Source organism: Cynocephalus volans, chromosome 2 (genome assembly GCF_027409185.1).
Source record: "Cynocephalus volans isolate mCynVol1 chromosome 2, mCynVol1.pri, whole genome shotgun sequence".
NCBI lineage: Eukaryota > Metazoa > Chordata > Mammalia > Dermoptera > Cynocephalidae > Cynocephalus > Cynocephalus volans.
In genome coordinates this window covers 214,687,653-214,712,153 of record NC_084461.1, presented here as the reverse complement: position 1 = coordinate 214,712,153, position 24,501 = coordinate 214,687,653, and the positions used below count along the sequence as shown (strand labels likewise).

At 39.2% G+C, this 24,501-nt stretch overlaps 1 protein-coding gene across 1 annotated transcript in view; it reads right to left on the bottom strand.

Moving 5' to 3' along the window:
- The window catches only part of ABCA13 (ATP binding cassette subfamily A member 13), a 446,769-nt gene that overhangs the window by 318,257 nt on the left and 104,011 nt on the right, over positions 1 to 24,501 (bottom strand). Inside the window, exons 24-27 of the mRNA XM_063086601.1 lie at positions 19,101 to 19,295; positions 16,087 to 16,251; positions 14,958 to 15,135; positions 11,196 to 11,335 (exon numbers count right to left, since the gene is read on the bottom strand). Coding sequence (XP_062942671.1) covers positions 11,196 to 11,335; positions 14,958 to 15,135; positions 16,087 to 16,251; positions 19,101 to 19,295 — 678 coding nt within the window. The remainder of the gene's footprint in view (positions 1 to 11,195; positions 11,336 to 14,957; positions 15,136 to 16,086; positions 16,252 to 19,100; positions 19,296 to 24,501) is intronic.

Here is a 24,501-nt window from a genome sequence, read left to right as displayed (position 1 = left end):
GAATACTCTACCCTGCAAGGCTATCCTTCCAAAATGAGGGGCAAATAGTATATTTCTCAGACAAACAAAAACTGCGGGAGTTCACTACCACACGACCACCCTTACAAGAAATCCTCAAGGGAGTACTGGGTTTGGGTCCTGAAAAATAACTACCACTGCCATAAAAAGCCAAGAAAAATCTAAACCCGCTAGTACAATAAAAATGGCATTCATGAAGAGAAAACAAGCTAACAAAAACACTATCTACAACCTAAGGAACCAACAAACAAAGAAACCAAACAGTAAATCAGAAAGCAAGGAACAAAAGACACCTAAGACAACCAAACAACCAATAAAATGCTAGGAATAAATCAACACCTTTCAATAACAACTCAATGTAAAAGGCTTAAATTCCCCAATTAAAAGACACAGACTGGCTGACTGGATCAAAAAGCAGGACCCAACTATATGCTGCCTACAAGAGATCCACCTCACCCATAAAGATTCACACACACTAAGAGTGAAAGGATGGAAAAAGATTTACCATGCAAACAGAAAAGAAAAACGAGCTGGAGTAGCTATTCTTATATCTGACAAAATAGACTTTAAACTAAAAACCATAAAAAGAGACAATGAGGGACACTACTTAATGATAAAAGGACTGATGCATCAAGAAGACATAACAATCATAAATATGTACGCACCCAATGTTGGAGCAGCCAGATTTATAAAACAAACTCTATTAGACCTAAAGAAGGAAATAGACACTAATACCATAATAGCAGGGGACCTGAACACCCCACTGTCAATATTAGACAGATCATCTAGGCAAAGAATCAGTAGAGAAACACAAGATCTAAACAAGACTCTAGACCAATTGGAATTGGCAGATATCTACAGAACATTCCACCCAACAACCTCAGAATATTCATTCTTCTCATCAGCACATGGATCATTCTCCAGGATAGATCACATATTAGGTCACAAATCAAGTCTCAATAAATTCAAAAAAATTGGAATTATCCCATGTATCTTCTCAGACCACAATGGATTAAAACTAGAAATTAATAACAAACGAAACTCTGGAAACTATACAAACACATGGAAATTAAACAGCATTCTACTTAATGACATATGGGTCCAAGAAGAAATCAAGCAGGAAATCAAAAACTTTATTGAAACTAATGAAAACAATGATACATCATACCAAAACCTGTGGGACACTGCAAAAGCAGTATTGAGGGGAAAATTTATTGCATTAAACGCTCACTTCAGAAGAATGGAAAGATGGCAAGTGAACAACCTAACACTTCACATTAAAGAACTAGAAAAACAAGAACAATCCAAACCTAAAGTTAGCAGACGGAAAGAAATCATTAAAATCAGAGCAGAACTGAATGAAATTGAAAACCAAAAAACAATTCAAAAGATCAACGAATCAAAAAGTTGGTTTTTTGAAAAGATAAATAAAATTGACAAACCATTAGCATGGCTAACAAAAAAAAGAAGAGAGAAGACTCAAATAACAAAAATTAGAAATGAAAAAGGCGATATCACAACTGATTCATCTGAAATACAAGGAATCATTCGAGACTACTATAAACAACTATACGCCAACAAATTTGAAAATCTGGAGGAAATGGATAAATTTCTGGACACACACAAGCTCCCAAAACTGAACCGTGAAGACGTAGAAAATTTGAACAGACCAATAACAATAAAGGAGATTGAAGCTGTTATCAGAACACTCCCAACAAAGAAAAGCCCAGGACCAGATGGATTCACAGCAGAATTTTACCAAACATTCAAAGACGAATTGACACTGATTCTTTACAAACTATTCCAAAAGATTGAAACGGACGCAAATCTCCCAAACTCATTCTATGAAGCAAACATCATCCTGATAACAAAACCAGGTAAAGATATAACCAAAAAAGAAAACTACAGGCCGATATCCTTGATGAATATAGATGCAAAAATCCTCACTAAAATACTAGCAAACAGAATACAGCAACACATACGTAAAATTATTCATCACGATCAAGTGGGATTCATCCCAGCGATGCAAGGTTGGTTCAACATACGCAAATCAATAAATGTGATACACCATATTAATAAACTCAAACACAAGGACCATATGATCATCTCTATAGTTGCTGAAAAAGCATTTGATAAAGTTCAGCACTCGTTCATGACAAAGACCCTCTATAAGTTAGGTATAGAGGGAAAGTATCTCAACATAATTAAAGCCATATATGACAAACCCACTGCCAATATCATCCTGAATGGGGAAAAGCTGAAAGCTTTTCCTTTAAGAACAGGAACTAGACAAGGATGCCCACTCTCACCACTTCTATTCAACACAGTGTTGGAAGTACTAGCCAGAGCAATCAGAGAAGAGAAGGAAATAAAGGGCATCCAGATTGGAAAAGATGAAGTCAAACTGTCCCTGTTTGCAGATGACATGATCCTATATATCGAACAGCCTAAAACCTCTACAAAAAAACTCTTGGAATTGATAAATGATTTCAGCACAGTAGCAGGATACAAAATCAACACACAAAAATCAGTAGCATTTCTTTTCTCCAATAGTGAACATGCAGAACGAGAAATCAAGAAAGCCTGCCCATTTACAATAGCCACCAAAAAAATAAAATACTTAGGCATTGAGTTAACCAAGGAGGTGAAAAATCTCTATAATGAGAACTACAAACCACTGCTGAGAGAAATTAGAGAGGATACAGGAAGATGGAAAGATATCCTATGCTCTTGGATTGGAAGAATCAACATAGTGAAAATGTCCATACTACCCAAAGTGATATACAAATTCAATGCAATCCCCATCAAAATTCCAAAGACATTTTTCTCAGAAATGGAAAAAACTATCCAGACATTTATATGGAACAATAAAAGACCACGCATAGCCAAAGCAATGCTCAGCAAAAAAAATAAAGCTGGAGGCATAACACTACCTGACTTTAAGCTATACTACAAAGCTATAATAACCAAAACAGTATGGTACTGGCATAAAAACAGACACACTGACCAATGGAACAGAATAGAGAATCCAGAAATCAACCCACACACTTACTTCCATCTGATCTTTGACAAAGGCACCAAGCCTATTCACTGGGGAAGGGACTGCCTCTTCAGCAAATGGTGCTGGGATAACTGGATATCCATATGCAGGAGAATGAAACTAGATCCATACCTCTCACTGTATACTAAAATCAAGTCAAAATGGATTAAGGATTTAAATATACATCCTGAAACAATAAAACTTCTTAAAGAAAACATAGGAGAAACACTTCAGGAAATAGGACTGGGCACAGACTTCATGAATACAACCGCAAAAGCACGGGCAACCAAAGGAAAAATAAACAAATGGGATTATATCAAACTAAAAAGCTTCTGCACAGCAAAAGAAACAATTAAAAGAGTTAAAAGACAACCAACAGAGTGGGAGAAAATATTTGCAAAATATACATCTGACAAAGGATTAATATCCAGAATATATAAGGAACTCAAACAACTTTACAAGAAGGAAACAAGCAACCCAATTAAAAAATGGGCAAAAGAGCTAAGCAGGCATTTCTCTAAGGAAGATATACAAATGGCCAACAGACATATGAAAAAATGCTCAACATCACTCAGCATCCGGGAAATGCAAATCAAAACCACACTGAGATACCATCTAACCCCAGTTAGGATGGCTAAAATCCAAAAGACTATGAACGATAAATGCTGGCGAGGCTGCAGAGAAAAAGGAACTCTCATACATTGTTGGTGGGACTGCAAAATGGTGCAGCCTCTATGGAAAATGGTATGGAGGTTCCTCAAACAATTGCAGATAGATCTACCATATGACCCAGCTATCCCACTGTTGGGAATATACCCAGAGGAATGGAAATCATCAAGTCGAAGGTATACCTGTTCCCCAATGTTCATCGCAGCACTCTTTACAATAGCCAAGAGTTGGAACCAGCCCAAATGTCCATCATCAGATGAGTGGATACGGAAAATGTGGTACATCTACACAATGGAATACTACTCAGCTATAAAAACGAATGAAATACTGCCATTTGCAACAACATGGATGGACCTTGAGAGAATTATATTAAGTGAAACAAGTCAGGCACAGAAAGAGAAATACCACATGTTCTCACTTATTGGTGGGAGCTAAAAATTAATATATAAATTCACACACACACACACACACACACACACAAAACCGGGGGGGGGGGAAGAAGATATAACAACCACAATTACTTGAAGTTGATACGACAAGCAAACAGAAAGGACATTGTTGGGGGGAGGGGGGAGGGAGAAGGGAGGGAGGTTTTGGTGATGGGGAGCAATAATCAGCCACAACGTATATCGACAAAATAAAATTTAAAAAATAAAAGAAAAAAACTAAAAATAAAATTAAAAAATTAAAAAAAGTTAAAACTTAAAAAAAAAAAACAACAAAAACCTGAAAAGACCAATAACACACAATGAGATTGAAGCAGTAATCAGCAATCTCCCAAAAAAGAAAAGCCCAGGACCAGACGGCTATACTGCTGAATTCTACCAAACCTTTAAAGAGGAATTAATGCCAATTTTTTTAAAACTATTACAAAAAATTGAAACAGAGTCCACTCTCCCAAGCTCATTCTATGAAGCAAGCATCACTATGATACCGAAACCAGACAAAGGTACAACAAAAAAAGGAAACTATAGTCCATTATCTCTGAAGAATATAGATGCAAAAATCTTCAACAAAATATTAGCAATAAGAATACAGCAACACATAAAAAAAATTATATACCATGATCAAATAGGATTCATCCCAGGGATGCAAGGATGGTTCAATATACTCAAGTCAATATATGTGATACACCACATTAAAAAAATCGATGACAAAAACCATTTGATTTTCTTAATAGATGCAGAAAAAGCATTTGACAAAAGTCAACATCTCTTCATGAGAAAGGCACTCTGAAAATTAGGTATAGAAGGAAATCATTTCAACACAATAAAAGTGATATATGACATACCCACTGCCAATATCATCCTGAACAGGGAAAAGCTAAAAGCTTATCACTTAAGAACAGGAACAAAGGGTGTCCACTCTCACTACTACTATTTAACACAATACTGGAAGTGCTAGCCAGAGCAATTAGGAAAGAGAAAGAAATAAAGGGCATCCAGACTGGAAAATACAAAGTCAAACACTCCCTGTTTGCAGATGACATGATCCTCTATAGAGAAAAACCTAAAGACTCTACAAAAAAATTTTTTAGAGCTGATAATTTCAGTAATGTTACAGGATACAAAATTAACACCCCAAAATAGTAGCATTTTTATATTCCAATAACAAACTAGCAGAAAAAGAAACCAAGAAAGCAAGCTCATTTATGATAGTCACCAAAAACTTAAAATACCCAAGAATCAATTTAACCAAGGAAGTGAAAGACCTCTACAATGAGAACTACAAAGCAGTGTTGGAAGAAATTAAAGAGGACACAAAAAGATGGAAAGACATCCCATGCTCTTGGACTGGAAGAAATAACATTGTGAAAATGTCCAAACTACCCAAAGTGATCTACAGAATCAATGCAATCCCCATCAAAATACCAATAATATTCTTCACAGAAATTGGAAAACAATCCTAACATTCATATGGAACAAGAAAAGACCACAAATAGCCAAAGAAATCCTGAACAAAAAATAAAAAAGAAAAGAAAAGAAAGGCAGAGACATGATAGTACCTGATTTCAAATTATACTACAAAGCTATAGTAATCAACCAGCATGGTACCGTCATAAAAACAGACATTTGGACCAATGGAACAGAATAGAGAACCCAGAAATCAACCCAAGTACTTACAGCCAACTGATCTTTGACAAAGGCAACAAGAACATACACTGGGGAAAAGACTGCCTCTTCAATAAATGGTGCTGGGAAAATCAAATATCCACATGTGGAAGAATGAAACTAGACCTTTACCTCTCACCATATACCAAAACCAACTCCAAATGGATTAAAGACTTAAGTATAAGACCTGAAACTATAAAACCACTAAAAGAAAATATTGGCAAAACACTTCAGGAAGTAGGACTGGGCAAAGACTATGAATAAGACCCCAAAGCACAGGCAACACAATAAAATTAAACAAATGTGATTATATAAAACTAAAAAGCTTCTGCACAGCAAAGGAAACAATCAATAGAGTGAAAAGACAACCTACAGAATGGGAGAAAATATTTGCAAACTACACATCCAACAAGGGATTAATATCCACAATACACATTGAACTCAACTTCACAGTAAAAAAAACACATAGTCCAATTAAAAATGGGCAAAGGAGCTGAACAGACATTTTTTAAAGGAAGACATATAAATGGCCAACAGGCATTTGTTGAAAAAATCTTCAACGTCACATATCAGGAAAATGCAAATCAAAACCACATTGATACATGATCTCATGCCAGTCAGACTAGCCATTATCAAAAAGACAGAAAATAACAAGTGCTGACAAGGATGTGGAAAAAGGGGAATTCTTCCACACTTTTGGTGGCACTGTAAATTAGTATAGCTATGCAGTTTGGAGGTTCCTCAAACAACTACAAATAGAACTTCCATATGATCCAGCAATCCCACTTCTGGTTATATACCCAAAGGAATGGAAACCATCATATTGAAGGGATACCTGCACTCCCATGTTCACTGCAGCTCTGTTCACAATAGCCAAAATATGGAACTAACCTAATGTCCATCAGTGGATGACTGAATAAGGAAAATGTGGTATATATTCACAATGGAATACTACTCAGACATAAAAAAAGAATGAATTCTGCCATTGACAGCAATAGGGATGAGCTTGGAGAAAATTATGTTAAGTGAAATAAGTCAGGCACAGAAAGAGAAATACTGCATGTTCTTACTCATAAGTGGCAGCTAAGAAAGAAGGAACTAAAGAAGGAAAGAAAGAATGAACAAAATAAAGAAAGAAAAATTAAGGAAAGAAAGAAGGAAGGAAGATGGACTACAATAATATGTTGAACTTTCAGAAAGAGAAAACAGACCTGTGGTTACTAGAGGTAGAAAAGGCAGCGGGGATGGGTTTAGGGAGAAACTGGGTAAGGAACACAAAAAATAATTATGATTCATAATAATGAACATGCTAATAATATTGATTTGATCATTACATATTGTACACAAATACAGTCAACATCCTACCCCCAAAATATGCATAATCAAACATTACAATTAAAAAAAAGAAAAAAATGGGAAAAAAAGTACATTCTACAATTTATGGCATGTCATGAAAATTTTTTTCTTCCCAAAATATAGGAAAACTCTGAGGAAAGTGTTTTTGGATTGAGAAGCATTGTTTTTAAATTTTTTAATTTTAACATTTACTTGTGCATATTTGTGGAATACAGTGTGTCATTGTAATACATGCATATACTGTACAATGATTCACTTAGGGTAGGGAGAGTAGATGAGAAGTGGAGAAGCATTTCTTTGGCTAGTCCTCTATATCACAATGTTCATCTGCTATTTTGATTTCTTTCATGTACTGTGTTACTTAACTTCTATTTTTCCTACTGGTTACTTAGGTCCTATTTTTCCTACTCCACCCCAAGCCAACTTAGCCTATTACAAAAGTTCCTTATGCATTTCCTTCCGTTCTGTTGCCAAATATACTGCAACTTCGATTCATTAATAGCATTCTGAATTTTTAGTGAGAATACTGCTCTTATAGAATTAATCAAAATTTCAAACTGTACCTAAACTTATGTCTAATATGATAAATATTATTCATAAAGCTATTCTCACCTGTGTATTTAAGTGCTTAAGGGTACATGTTCTGAAATATTGTAAATATTTTAAAGCAAATTGAATGTCTTTAATCTGCTACTGTTAAAAGTACAGTTATTGTGTTTCCAATAATAAAAAAACAAAAATATTTTAACCTGTCTTAAAATAAAGCAGATAATCTGGGGGGGGGGGGAAGTCTGATTCCAATGGACCCATACTGCCATAAGGAGCTCAAACTAAACCTGCTTTGTGCAGCAGGAGACTAGACGTGCCTGATGAGTCTGCCTGTGCTATTTCTGGCAGCTACTTGTTCTTGGGAAAACACTCTAACTCTTTCATCTGTTTTTACTTTTACACTCTCTTTTCATGCCATGCTGTGTCTACACATTGTTCTTCAGTTTTTGCATGAACATGGGACAAATCCAAACACAATTCTGACCTATAGATTAAAAGACCATACTAATGCACTAGAAGCTCCTGATGAATAACAGGGAAACACCATCAATTCCTTCACAAATTTTGACCCTCATGGGTTAAATCACTCCTCTTAAAAATAATTGGGAGCCCATTAAGCTAAGATGGCTACTGTGCCCTGGGTTCATACTTAAGCAAACCAAAACCCAATTCAACATAAACAGTAAAACAAAACTTACGCTTATCCAACCAGAAACCACTACTAACCTCCAACTGGAGACTTACCACTTCAACTAACCAAATATATTTTCTTTGTCTTCCTCTGCAAACACCTTATGAAAGTTTCCTCTCTCATGCCTCAGCACCGCCCCTGCCATACACACTTAGAGTGCTGAACTGTTTGCCTTCAGGTGCTGCCTGACATGAACAGCTGAATGCCCAAACTTGTTAAAATTTTAATGTGCCTAAGTTTATCCTTTAATACTCTGTAGAAATTTTCACCATTATTTCTTCTGGGTCACATCTTTGAGGCTGATGGAGGTGCACACAGATCCATGGAGGGGTCCAAGGGGTGAGGGGGTCATGTACCCCCGGTGAGGCTAAGTGAGGAATGGCTTGGTAAGGCCACAGAGTGATTCAATGTCTCCCCCATGACTGAAAATCACGGATCTCCATCAAGCCTTTCATTTCACAGATGGAGGAAGAGTCCTTCAGAGGGATAGTGACACACCTGAGGTTGCACAAAGAATTAGGAAAGGGAGGAGGGAAGCCTTCCAACACACAAGCACTTTTCTCACCACAACATCATGCTTCTTGGTGCTATCCTCAGTGTTATGAGTTGAACCATATGAAATTACCAATTTTTACGCCTTTTTCCCTGTAAAAATGGCAACTTCATATGGTTCCACCTAATAGGAAATAATGGAACTAATAAGACCAAGTAGTAAATAATTTATAGCACTGGTCACCCCAACATTATAGATGATATTGCTCTATAGCAGCAATGCTGCAAGTATCTCCCAGCTGTGTGCACATCAGACCACAAGTCTAATGACTAGGACCAATTTTCATAAAACTAAATAGCTGTGGCTGACTGCTAGAATAACTGATCCCAGGTACAATGCCATGAAGTCAGCTTTATAAGTACAAAACCATCACATCTACGTGCAAAGCCATGGGCCATATCGAATAAGTAATGAAGATATCAGCTCTTATTACTGCTTATAAAATCTAAAAGGGACTAAGCAAGAACCAATGAAATCTTTGGTGATTCTTCTTTTCTCATCATTCTCAGAACACACACATGGGACTTGTCCTCTCCCCACACCTCTGTCCAGGGCCACCTTCCTCTGACAGGGGCCTACATACCACTTCCTTCTAAGTACTTTTCCAAATCCTTTTTTCCAGGAAGATGAGTTGCTCCCAAATTTATGCCTCTGCTTCATTGAACAGATCTCTCGTATTATATCTGTATTATTTCTTCAGTTTGCCTTCTCACTGCAGGCTGCACTCTTCAAAAGCAGAGACTGTCATACTAACTGTCATATCACAGTATATAGCACAATATGTAAAACTACAGTAATATGTATAATTAATAATATTAACATAGTAATACACCATATAATCATAAAAGAGAAATTTATAGCCTATTTTTAAATTCTAGATTTAAAATAAAGGTGTGATATATAGCCATTTTCTATGAAATTTCTAAAATATCCATGACCTTTAAAAGCTTAATACACTAAGGGAATTGGAATAACATTGGCTTTAGCTCCAGGCCTGGCCTGAACATCTCTCTCTCAAGCACAGCCCTGGAACAGCAGCCTTAGGGCCAGAGCTCCTGCCCAATAGAACGGCTAACACCTGCACATATCTAGAATGTCATTATCCCATTGTGAGAGTCCAAACTTTTGCAAATAATTCCAAAAGGATGTTTTCAAAAAAATAGTCATAAATACCGCTCAGAATAGGCTGAGATAAATGCAGGTCCTTGGCTAAGCAGTGAGGTGGGAAAGAAAGCTCCCAGGAGACTACTGCTATGACCTCACACAGCCACCAAGACCGTGAAACTTGTAAAAACGAGTTTGATCAAAAATAACTTAACTGCTTGTATGATCACAAGCCACTTGTAACTTTTTAGTTTTTAAGTTAATACTATTTGAAGCTTGGAAGTTTATCATTAATAGAATAGATATCTCCTCTCCTGTGTCTGACAGCAAGATCAAATCACTCCCATGTCCTTGGGTAAATATCCCCTTTCAAAGCACCTGGAGGCTCACGAGCCACCATTCAAAAAGAAAAGACCCCCGGAAAATACAACACAATCACTTGAAAAGAAACCAGACAAGAAAAGACCCTGGGGCAACGCAATTTTTAAAAAACAAATCACAAATACTACTACTAATAAATACTGTAGTAAATTTAATTGGAAAAATTAAACAATGTAAAAGAAGGAAAACAAGCAGAATGACACAATGTCTAAATTCCTCCTGGGTAAAGTCTGTTTTGGTCTCTTTACCTTACCTTATTCTCTACAGAGTGAAGCAAAGCCTCACAGTCAATTCAGAAAACAACACTTACAAAAGGTACTGTGGATGCATCAGTGTGCATGTGCCATGTCTGATTCTTTCTTAATCATCAGATGCACCAAGCAAACAGACTAGCATTTTTCTCTAAATTTTCCTGGAACTACTCCCCTTTGAAAAACCTAAAACAGTCCTCCTTTCTAATTGTCTTCAACTTCTAATATTAGAGTTCTGTAAATTCATTCCATAATTCTAAATAATACCCCCTGCCTCCAAAGTCTCCTCTAAAAGAAGGACTCAGCAAATCCACTTTAAAAACAACAGTAATGGCAAAAAACTCAGGACAAAATGAATTTCAATCAGTATAAGGAAATAATTATGCATACAATAATTATGTTAAACATTTTAAAAGATGTCTTCCCAGTATAGCGTTAGTATGGTCTAAGATTGTCACTCATTTTAACTGACCTTTTGAATGACGTTGTTAATCTCTGGAATGTCTGGTGTGTACAGTATTTTTCCATGTAATATAGGTTTTAGGAAGGACCACACCAAAGCACCATTTGGAGACTGTAGGATTTCCTGATAAAGCTTCAAGCAAAATGGTGCTGTCACAATTAAAAAAGGAAAAAAAATTATTAGTCATAATACAGGATGCCCAGGTTAAAAGGGAAATTCATTTACACATTCACAATGCCTTATTTTTCAATGAATGATTTAGATACAGTATTTTTCATGACAAAACTCTAAAATTAGGAAGTGAGCCAAGAACATTTTTTCTTTTTAACAGTTTTCAGCAGCTCTTGTCTCATGAGAAACTTCATGAAATTGTGTTCACTCCTATGACTAGAAAGAAAGGAAAGCCTAACTCTCACATCTTCAGACTAAGTTACTAATACGAGCACTAACTAACAACATAGGCACCCGAAAATGAAAATGGTAATTTTTTTTAAATGTGGTTTTTAATCAAGAAAATTCTCATTTCAACAACAATATTAAGACTAGAATTAAGTTTTTCTTATGAAGCTAGCTTTACAAGTTACTACTGAATTTTCTTTGATACACCTCTGCAGAACTACCAAACTTACTATTTTTGAGATATTAATTTGAATTATTTTCACTCAAACACTTTATTCTTCATGGTAGCTCTCATTATTGTTGTGATGCCAGTTGGTTTCAATTAAACATTTTCTTAACTAAACTGTTAAAATCAATAGGTACCTGATGCAGGTAGAGCCTTCATCATCATAATGATTAGTAATCAAATATGACAGGCTGTTGTGAGGCTGCCACATGGAAAAGGAACCAGAACACCCAATTGAGAATTTAAGAGGGGATTTTTATTGGCCAGCCAGTGACTGTCCCTCCAAGAAAGGCTTGGAAGGAAGCAGCCCTGAGTTTAAGTTTAAGGGGTCTTTTAAAAGGCGCATTTTTACATTAGTCACACAGTTAAAATTATCAAATAGTCACACACTTATAGTTATCATATAGTCACACATACCCTCCTGGCATGAGGAGGGGGCTTGGGGAGGCCTAGTGCAAGCTGATAACAGAAGCTGAAACAAACCAGTTAATTGCTCAGGGGCAGCTTGGGTGGGGAACATCAAACAAAATTCAAACTTCTCTAAGTGCAGGCTAATAGTAGCTTTTAACTTCTATCAAGGGGGGGGGCTAAAGAGCCAAGGGGGATTTTCAAACAACAACATTTTTTAAGCAATTCAATCTTCCTTGTCACACAGCAAGCAGTTTCACAGAAGTGAATTTCATATGTTATGAAAGTGAGGGTCACCCTATCTCAAGGCTTTGAGCTTGTGAGGAATACTTCAATATAGCTATTCTTTTACTCATAAAAAGAGCATTTAAAATGGAAATATTATCTTAGCTTTAATATCATGATTCATAACACCCAAGTTATGAAGAATGCTGTTGTGATAATTGTTTTAATGTCATGTTCCCAAATTCTCTTTTGAAAAGTAAAAAAAAAAAACTTTTTTTACAAGTATAATAAAATAATAAAAGTAACTCCCTAAAATACAAAGAGCATGACTACATAATGAATTTTTAAAGCATTAAGTATACGGATTGCTCTTAGTGAAATTTTAACAATTTACTCTTTAAATTGCAAGCTTACTATATAGACAGTAGTGATTTTTATTTCAGAATATACATAATCATTATATGTACAGAACAAGAAATTTGAAACCAAGCATGCTGATATCTGCCACTTGTGAGCTGTGTGAACTTGGGCACGTAACTCAACTCTCTCTGAGTTTCATAGTATCATCTGGAAAATGATGTAAATTTTGAAATGAAAAACATTGTCTAATGGCTAGTGTGACAATCGTTGGAAATGACAGGTATAGAAAGACCAATAAAAACTGCTCCTCAAGAACAGAACTGCAGTTACCAGAGATGGGAAAGGGGGAGGGTAGCAAGAAATTGGTAAAGGGCCACAAAAAATGGTTACATTGTATAATGTTAAATACACTAATTATCCTAATTTGATCACTAAATTTTGCACTCAGGTATCGATGTTCAATGCAATATCCCACAGATATGAACAATCATGTTTCAATAGGAAAAAATAAAAAATAAAATAAAAATAAATTTTAAAAACTCTGCTCCTCAATGTTAGCTTAAGGACTGCTGATGAATGAATGGATGGATAGATGGACAGATGATTGAATTAGATGCACAATCAATAATCCTCAGGAATCCCAAGGCAAAAAAGAAGAGAAATGAGGATTAGGAAAAGAGACAACAAACATTATTAAATATTAATGTGTGCCTATACTACCAAATTACCTAGATATTTGACAACTATCCAAATTACCCATCAGCTGATAAATATACTGACTACTGCCTCTAAGGTACCTCTGAAGACATTGCTATCTGGCTCCTCATCCCACACCTCCAACTCTAGATAATCCCAAATTCCTCTTCTTCCCTAGTCCCACCAACACCTCTGTCCTCAGTCCTATTCCAGGCACAAAATATGTAAAGATCTACCTTGGGAGAAGGAAGCAGAAAGCAGAATCTTGAAATGGCCCCCTGGAGTTCATGCTTTATATAATCTCCTGTCCTTGAGTGCAGACAAAACCTCTAAATGTGACAGAGGCTGCACCCATGATTAGGTTTCACAGCCAACAAGAAAGAATTGTGAAGATGTAGATAAAGTCCCTTAATCAGTTGACTTGAGGTTAACAAAAAGGGCTGAGCAATCAGGTAAACTCTTTAAAAGAGACTGGAAGCTTCAGGGTCAGAGATACTCCTGCCAGCCTGGAAGATGCAGCCTCCATTAGCTCTACAGCTGCAAGGAAAAGAATTCTACCAACAGCCACCTGAGCCTCAGATGAGACCCCAGCTCTGCTGGCCAATACCTGTACTGTCTTGCGAGATCCCAAGCAGGGGACCAGCTAACCAGTGCCCGAATGCTGACACGCACAAACTATGAGATGATAAACATGTTGTCTTAACCTACTAAGTGTGTGGTGATTTGTTTTGCAGCTTAGAAAACTAACACACGTTTGCACCCTGTGCTAAGCCACTAACATGCACCATCTCCTTTACTCCTCACTGCCAACCTTATGAGCTAGCTACTACTGTTTTGCTGTTACAGATGAGACTAACATGATTCAGAGACATAAAATAATGGGACCAAAAACACACAACTTGTTATTGATGGAGCTGAAAGTCTAAACACTAAACCCTCACCAGCATGTTTAGTGTGCCTTTCTATTAAAATTTATTCACTTAAAATGGATCCCAAAAATCACCTATCAATCTGCTCTTATGTGCACTGAACTTCAAAGACAGCAAGTTTGTAGGAGTCTATATACAAGTTCACTTTGTTATATGATAGAGCCATTTTGCAAGGACCAAAATGCTGCTCCTGGTCTTTGTGCCTGAGCTCCTCACCAATACTCATTAGCTGGGGTACCAAAGGAGCTGAGATTTCAGGTGTGTTAGATGTTTCAGGTCCAATTTCTCGGTGACACAGTTTAGAAGATTAACCTGTGCTTAAGGGCACTAGAACCATCCAAAGACAACCACCATGCCACCATCTGAGGATCTTGCCAAAAATGATGGTTAAAGGTAAGAGAGTAGAAGCAGAAAATTCTATGCCCATTATGTACGAGCCTTCTACACAGACAGAATATTTAGTACAAAGTAGGGCTAATTACCAATGTACAAATTAACCTAAACAAATACACATTACTATTGTCTTACTTGAATTTTCAGGAATGTTGAATTTTTCTTTGTCATCTTCCAAGAGTTCATTAACTCTGGGCAAATTAATGAACATATTAGAATTGCTAAGGAATGATGCTTGGTCCTTGCAAACCATCTTCATCACAGACTGAAAAGAACCAAAGGCTGACCTTCTGGCCTGGACATTTTGTGAAACCTGAGAATATAATAAAAATTAATTGCAATTAGTGGCTTAAAGCAATTCCCTCACACTTTTGAAAATGAACTCCTTTCTTCAACTGAATGTGCAAGATGTTCAACAAGTCAAAAGAACTGGATCTCTGCTTTGGTCTTTCCTGTCCTTGGGATACCATTCAGATTACTGCAATGATTTTTCTGGCCAACATACCTGATAGAAGAGGAAAATGTCACACAAACACACACCCCAGCAAGTCCTTCTTGTCTGTCCATTAATAAATTATTAATCCATAAAATATCACTAACGCAGACTAATTAATATTGGTAATGCATATCTACACTGTCAGAATACCCTGATATCCGACAACTATCCAAATTACCCAGCAGCTGATTAACATACTGACATACTGCCTCCAAGGCAGCTCTGAGAACACTATCTGGGTCCTCACCTCCTACCTCTAACCCTAGATAATCTCACACTCCTTCTCATCCATCCCAGTCAGTTCCACCCCAGGAAAAGAGAATTCAAGCAAAAACTATTATCAAGCCACTAACCTAATTCAAGTTTGTGTTTGCATGTGCAACAAATGCTCTGTAATTTGTAATCCAATTATTTATATGTAAATAAGCATTTTTGAAAGCAATTTGCTCTCTGAATTAAGTTAAACAGGCCCCTAAAATCTCATTTGTGCTAATAATTGAGTTAGTAATTTCTTCATAGACAATGCATGGACCATGCAAATCTCCACACTGGTGGGATGTGGATCAACATGTCACTTTCATCCAGTTTTTAGGCCTTATCTTTGTCACCCTGTTGCCTCCAGGGACATTAAAAGGTATTCCCCAATTCCTGTATTTTGTTATCTAATGCATATTTTAGATGTGGGAAGAGAAATAAAGGCAAAAAGGAGCAAATACAAAGAAAGAGCAAATTTGAATATTTCCCCAGGGGCAAAGATCAAGCACACACCTGTTGAAAGTCCGGACTATCTAGAAAGGCAGTAATTTTCAATGTGTGAAGAAATTCTGGAAGGTATTCAAAGACATGCTGGGCTTTGGCAAGTAAGGAGCTGAGGCTGGAAATGACATCTAACAGGGAGCTGAGCAAGCCATTTGCTTCTGAAGGTATCAGAGTCTTAAAGAACAACAACAACAAAAAAAACATGAAATAACCAACACTGTACTTTTACTCTCACAACCATTTTTTGAGCAGTGAAAACTTGGTTACTTGATATAATTCTCTCCTGAACCTCAGGGACATCTTTGTTGTACTACATAAAAATTCTCTTTATTATACTATATATACAGAGCTCAGTGTTTTGGAGCACACTAAATTGTACCAGTATTGTGAAAATGTAAACAAGGAATAAATGTAATCTATCATTAAAATTTAAATCATATTCAAAATATTTCTTAGTATCATTGAGATGACCGAGGTGGAGATTTGGGAAGAGCCTCAAAATAAAACAATGCTGATGTGTGACACAATTTCCATTTTTTTATTGTTTTACTGTATTCATAAAATTCGCACATCATCTCAGTCCTCATAAGACCTTGGGAATGTATCTTATAGTGCTCATTCTGTGGATGAGAAAACTGAGTCTTGAAGAGACTAAAGAGCTTCTTGAAGTCCCAGTTACAAAGGTTCAGGGCTGTGAGTTTACCCCAGATTCCTCAAACATACCAGTGCCTTTCAAAACCTACTTATGCGGTCACCACCTGATACACTATGTATTTTACTTATTATTTGCATATTTCTACTTCTGGAATGTAAATTCCACAGAGGCAGGGATTTTCTCCTCTCTTAGTCACTTATGTACTGCTAGGGACAGAACAGCATCTGGCAATATTAATTGATCACTAAGTATTTGTTGGATGAATGGATACATTAGCAAACGCCACCTCTTTCCACAGGGCGGTAGAAGTCACAGCGAATCTCCTTCTCCTGTCATTTGCATACTGAACTTTCCATTTTCCAGATGGGGGCAGAGGAGCCCAATTGTCTCAGCATCTTATTTTTGCTCATTATAGTTCTGCTCCTGCTCCCAGCCCCAAGATCACAGCTCCATCCTGCACAGACGCACTCTGCTAATCATGAGCTGTGCTGTCCCTTCATAGAATAGGAACCACGCAAGCAAGAGAAATGGCGTCACTTTTGCTACTCTCTTTCCCAATTAAAGCTATCCTTTAGAAATGACACACAGGGACACCTGACTTATGGTGGGGAGTGCCCAGACTTCAGTCACAGCATTGGCAGACCAAATGAATATGCCGTGTTAACACAGCAAATCATGGTCTGCAAAAGGCTTCAGAAATGCATGGTCAGCCAAGTGAAACAGAAAGTATGTGGACGTGGGAGCGAGCTGGAGCTGCACTTGAATTCTCGAATCAATGCCCACTACTGTGAATTTGGGACTGCCCTGGCATCGCTGAGCAATATGTCATATTAATCAATATGTAATCAATAGCCATGCACATGGAAGGCACCTGATAAATAGGAGCTGTTATTATTAATGGTGGTGTCATTTTTATTATGTCTGGGAGACTGAATCCATCTCAATCTCTCATCCGCCAAGGAAACCTTGGCACAAATGATGGCTCTTGTCATAGTAATTACATGGGCCCTTGGGAGCACTGATTTCAAGTCAGCGGCTTTTGTGTACATAATAAAGTGACCACTAAAATATTGGCTTGTTGATTGATCTATCTTTGTCTCCCAAAACGCATACTGTAATGCTCGAAGAGGGTTGCAGGGTGCAGATGCATAACTAAACCATCGGGTGGGTAGCTGCAAGTATGGATGTGCAGCAGGAAACAGGTGGGTGCCAAATTAGAAGGACATGTAAGAATGTTTATCCTTATGGAATTAAAGTGTGCTCATTTTGAAAATGAATATTTGCTCTTGGAACGTGTGCATGCACATGTGTGTGTCTCCAACATTTACTCACTGGATTCTTGGAGTAATAAAAGGGAGGGAGGCCACGAAGAAAAATGGGCTGGAATGACAAATCTACCCTTTCCTGAAGACTGTTGTGAAGACTGTAGGAGCGCCTACAGCCACCTCACCAGACCACAAATGCTGCAGCCTCTCTGATGAACCCAGGTGTGAAATATATCCCCAAAGGGAAAGCGAGGAACTTGGGGCAAGACCAGTCCCTAAGAGCAGGGGGTGAAGCTTTTGGAAACATTAAGTAAAGATTCCAACAATGGAGGCTAGAGAAGGAGGAACTTCTGGAAGGGGCAGCCCCACGAGCAAGAGACTAAGGTTGGGACCTGGGTTACCCTGTGCAGGTGTCTGGGAAGTGTTGGGCCAGGGCTTGCCCGAGCTCTGCTCCCTTTCACTTTCAATCCCTTCCTGCAGGCGTCAGCGTCTGAAGTTCCTCACCACTTCTGTACCCTCACACTGCTGTGTGGGAGTGCAGTGCGGCATGCATGGAGCTGGTACACACAGGCACTGGGCCTACCCAACCCTCCCCACCTCCTCCATGGCAGGCCCTGGCAGAGCTGGGCGCATAACACTAATGGGACGGAGGCCACGTGACCCAAGATAATGTAAAGGGAGTAGAGGAGGCTGTGGGCCACATGGGGTGGGAGCAGCACATGCCTGGGCAGCTCAGCAGAGTGCTGGGCACAATCCCAGCTTTCCCAAACAAATACCTGGAAGGTGGTCCTTGAAGAGGAGGGAAACCTGCACTAGGGCCAAGGGTGTTTTTGTTGCTGGTCCTTCACATTGAGCACGGCAGCCCACCACCATCGCTGTGCCTAATGCCCCGATGCACCTGTCTCCAAGGACCCCTGCCAGGTCTCCTGAACACCCCTTTATTCTAACAGAGGCATCTTGACCACCACGTCAGAGTCAGCAAACAGATGACAGCTGAGGTTGGCCAAGTCACTGCCGAGTGGAAAGGTGCAGGTCTCCTACTGCAGACAAACATCCATGGTGCAGCCCCTCTGCAGACCCTCAGGCCACCCCAGCCACCTTACTTTGTAAATGCAAGTGCGCAGGTTCAGGTTCCGACCCATCGACACGATCAGAGCATACACTTCTGACCCAGGCAGGCCACAGAGTTCCTTGGTGGCAAACGAAGATTTTTCATCCTCGGGAAATGTCAGCAGGAGACGAAGAACTTCTTGATCACATTTTCCAGACAAAGCCATGGTAAGGGCACTGGAAAGAATCTGTTTCAAAGGATGGATATCAGCAGCAAGTACACCTGGGGCACTGGGTGCTTCAGAGCTGCAGACACAGCCTCCTCAACGAGGAGGCCCCAGAGCCACCCTCCCAGCACGCAGACACGTGGAATGAGACCTGCTGTTCTGTTTTCAACACTTTGAGTGGAAATGTTTTTGAAATGTGCACATCATTCCCTCACTTCTTATGCAACTTGCCCTTGCTGGAGGGCTTGGGAGCATCTTACAAAACCCTTCCTCCCTCTGCTCTCTGCAGGGCTCACCCGCAAACGGTGTCCTCACACTCCTGACGTGCCCTCCTCTGCAGTGTTTGTCTGATAGTAAATCTTACCCTTTGCTCTCAGTGTATCAGCTTCTACCTATCACTGTCATCAGTGTGAAACTGACAGTTTTTGTCTCCTCCATTTCTAGACTGAAAATGGGATTACCAAGCTTGTTATAATTTTTTTAAATAAGAAAATGCAAATAAACTCAGAAGAAGGCCTGGAGGACAACCTGTATTAGATCTTCTTTATTAGCGTTATGTGCCACAGTCAAAGGCTCTGAGGTGCATCTCCATTTGGGCATGCCTTTCAGTCATGACCTTTGTAATACGCCAAATTACAAAGCAAAATAAAACAAAACCCATACTTTCTGTTCCATCTTTATGCTCTTGAGGGGTATGATTGCTGTGAAGCGTTCAGGCCAAGTGAGGCCTGAGTGCGTGAACCCTTATGAACAGGAGCTATGGTGCACTTATTAGGAGCCCTGCAATCAGGTAGAACTCATCAAATGCCTTCATGTGCCACAAAATGCCAAAAAAACAAAAAACAAATTACTAAGAAATACAATGGTGTATTAGGGTTCTCCAGAGAAACAGAACCAATAGGATATGTGCGCACATGTGTGTATTCGTGTGTGTATTTACACACACAGAGATTTATTTTAAGGAATTGGCTCATGCAACTATGGAGGCTGGCAAGCCTAAAATCTGCATGGTGGGCCAGCAGGCTGGAGATCTAGGGAGGAGCTGACACTGAAGCTCAAGTCCAAAGGCCATCTGAAGGCAGAATTCCCTCTTCTTTGGGGAACCTCAGTATTTTTTTCTCTTAAGCCCTTCAACTGATTGGATGAGGCCCACCCACATTATGGAGGGCAATCTGCTTTACTCAAAGTCTACGGATTCAAATGTTAATCTCATCTAAAAATTACTTTCACAGGAACATTTGAAATAATATTTGACCAAATCTCTGAGTACTGTAGCCTAGCCAAGTTGACACACAAAATTAATCATCATATATGGCTATGTTACTCTAGTATGCTAATGTGCATTTGGAATCTTTAAGAGAAAATGTTAAGTCTTTTCATACCTAATTGACGACGAAGCTCTTTTGTCATATGTGACTTGTGTGGGATAGACACACTTTGGCAAAGTTTTTCTTAATGACAGTGTTTTCAAACATGCTGTCTGGGATAGTGTACCCAAAGCAAAGGAATGACCATTGTTACTGACAGGCTGCTACCAGCAGAAACACCGTTTTGACTTACAGGATAGTCCAAGAAAAAGATGAACAAGAGGAATAGTAGGGGAAGTTCGATGCTTTTCCTCTGCATCCATGTTTGGCTTGGAGAGCTACAAGGACCCCAGGGGTCCAGGGCAGATGCTCCCCACCTCTGTGAGCCAAGCGCATGCACACTCAGCCACTAAGATAGATATCTGGGCATTTATCTGGTTTAAAAATGGCAATATCCCTAGGACAGGCATTTGCACTTTGAGCAGAAGCTTGTTTACTGGACATCTGCTGAAACTATCATTGTGTTCAGAACAGAGCAGGGGAGATAGCCTCGATGTTGTCCAGCTGGTAACTTCAGACTCAGAGGTGCAGGGAATGCCTGAGCAAGACGGCTGCTCTCAGCTTAATTGTGACCATACACTGTCCTCTGTGCTGAGTGCTCTACATAGATCTCATTTAATTCTCCTAACAGCCCTTTGGAGTCCTTTAAGGTTTCTGATAATTTACAATGTTAGCCTAAGCAAAGCCTAGGTTGAAAGAAGCACGTTTTACTTTGAAAAGGAAACGCTGACAGCAGGGTACAAAAACTGGAAATATCAGGAAGAGGGACTCTGCAAATTCAGAGTTGGTAAGCCAAGAAAGCAAAATCAGAGTGGGTATTAACAAACAGATCATACACATTTCAGAGAGGATCAGTGTGTCTCTCTGCTCTCGGGACCCATTTGAGCTCAGATCTGCTGACATGGTAAAGAGTCAAGTACAAGAGATGAGTATCAGAGAGCAAGAGAATCTACGAGGACCCATCTAGAAGCCACACAGCAAAGGGCCACTGGTAATAAGTTTGGAACACACAAGCTAGAGTAAGATCAATTTTTGTTGGATCCTGGCTCCAGCTCTTCCTGTGTGACTTCTCAAAAGTTTCTCAATGTCAATAAGACTCATTTTCTTCATCTACACAATGGGGGTGATAACAAAACCGAAAGGACTCCGAAGGTTTGCTAGGAGAATTAAATGAGATGTATGTAAAGCACTCAGCACAGAGGATAGTGTATGTAATGCTCATTGATGACCATTATTACCGACAGGCTGCTACCAGCAGAAACACCGATTTGACTTACAGGATATTTCAAGTATATGGTGAATAAGAATTAGATGGATTCACTGATTGAGAAAGATTACATTTAAGAAAAAGAGAGAGAAGTTAAAGCTAATTAATTCCTTTTTTGTCTCCATATTTCCCAAGAGAACAATCTTCACAGTGGAAAGGGTAATATAGTGTTCTTATGAAGTCTGTGGGCGAGCATCCACAAGTCCCCTCCTACCCCTGCCATCACTGTGCCCTGGCAGCTGGCCACTAGGGCAGTGCTAACAGACTCCCTTGCCCACTGAGACAGGCACCCGCTGGCCACAGCTCTTGAGTGAGTCCACACCTGCTGTCTAGCCAGCCTCCCCCCCAGCCCACTCTGCTTTCATTTCCAGTTCCTTCTCTCCTTTCATGCCTTCAGACGAACGGTTCTACTATCTACAGTTTTTAAGTCATGGAGAAAATAAAAAGTACCTCAGTTTTATTTTTAAAAGTAGACTTTAGAAATTACCAACAAATAATAACATCAATCCTGAAAAATTTCTGATTATGGATTATCCAACAGATGATGTGCAAGTCTTTGAAGAAAAAGAAGATTGTTGGAAACCATGTTGATAGAGTCATCATAAATGAGTCATGTCAATACAAAGCTATTTTCTTTTGATGGCAAAATTATTAGGCTAAGAAGTTACCGGGATGGTACCTTCCTAGGCCATGGTCATTTTTCTGCATTCATGATTAGAATGAAAATGCAGAAAAATACACTTACTTCCTGGATGACTAACAAAGTTGAGAGGGACAAGAGGGACAAGTGAAAGTAGAAGCAGGATTAAAAACACCTTGAAAGTTAGAATACTTGGCCAAAACTAGCAGGAATTATTTTTGCAGAGATTAATGCCAATCCTGAAATTTAGGTTCAAAAATATTTACAGGAGCGCAAGTAAGAAAAGAGGTAATCCGTCAGCAAGCAGCGATTTACCGAGAACTACTAATTTATAATGAACTGAAGCAATAACTTCACACGATGCAAGAATAGCAGGGCTGGAGTTTGGAGGCCTGGACCTGAATTCCGGTTCTCACCCCAGCTGTGGCTGTCCACACTATGACACTTACCTGTGAAAGAAGGGAGATGCCTTGGTCAGAGGGAGTCAAATGGGACACCAATGCCCTTTGCTCAATGCACATCTCTCAGAATTCTAAATGAGCATAGAAGGTCACGCACTTTCTTAAACAAATGCGAGCTGACCTCATATAAGGAGACAGCTGGAATTTCACTTCATTTTAGTAAGTGTTTAATGAGAACCTATTACATTTACTGAGAAAATGCTGGGAGAGCACAAGTCAAACAAGAGAAAAGCCCAACCTCTCAGAGCGCGTGGTCCAGCAGGCATAGAGAACAAGACAGGGTGGAAGATGGGGTGCACCGCAGATTGAAAGGAACGACCATAAGCCACAGACTGATTGTGTGGTGATGGGTCCGAGGAGCAGCATAGGATAAGCTCCTCCAGGACAGGACACTCCACACAATGGGGGGGGGTCTCCTGGGCAAACTCCTCAGCATGGTCCCAGAAACCCCTAACTCTATTCATACATTAATTATTTTTTCTCTTCAGGGAGGGATAAAAAATGAGCAGATTTTAATCAGTGTCAACTCTGAAGTGACTTACACCAAGAACTATCTGTTGGAGCTTTTCCAAAGACAAACTTCATATACTACGACAAATGGATTGTGCAATGTCGCTAAATGCCCAGAAAGAATCTCTCTTTCCAAAAATTGCCCATGGCAGCTGTTAATCATACAACAGACAGAATCCACAGGACCGGCCTCAAGTGAGAGACTGAAATCTGACTAGATTCACCATTTCTGCTCAAGAGAAATAAGGAAAAGTCTCAGAATATCTTTCCATTAGAAGGAAACTTCTGGCACCCCCTCTCCCTTCCTCCTTATGAATCCTGGGGAGGGGAGGGCAAATCCACTGTGGACTGTAGAAAATATTCATCTTCCAAGCAAAAGATCAAGATCATCCAAATGCTGCTCAATTGGTTAGCACAGAAAATAAAGGGGTGGCAGTAGACAGAGCCTTCTGTTCACTTTCTCAACGTCTTTGGGCCCTGACTCTTTGACCTCATTGTTAATTTTAAAAGAATAAAAATCTTGGCCCAACACAAAGAAGGAAGTCACTGTTGAATTGATGAGTGCCTAAAATACAGGAATACAGCATAAAACGGATAAATGCTTCCCAGGGCGGGTGGAGGGGATGAAAGCCCAGGATAGATGGGCTCCACCATGCAATAAGCCTCATGAATCTGTGATTGGGGTTTTAATTGGGTGATGCTGATGTAAAGAATGGAGCTCTGTAGCTTGAGAAGAGCTCTGGAAAAGAAAACAGGACCACATACATGTATCAGCCTGAACTTGCCTCTCGTCCTCTGATACGCTGTCCCCAGCTCTGTCGCTGTCATGTAGCCCTGCACACAGCTCGTCATCATTCCAGTCTGACCTCCAGCATCACCTGCTCAGGGAGGCTTCCTGTGACCACCTGTCCCCATCACTGCCTTATATGTGCTTCACAGAAATTTCCAGCCCCTTAACTTTCACCACTCATCATTTGTTTGC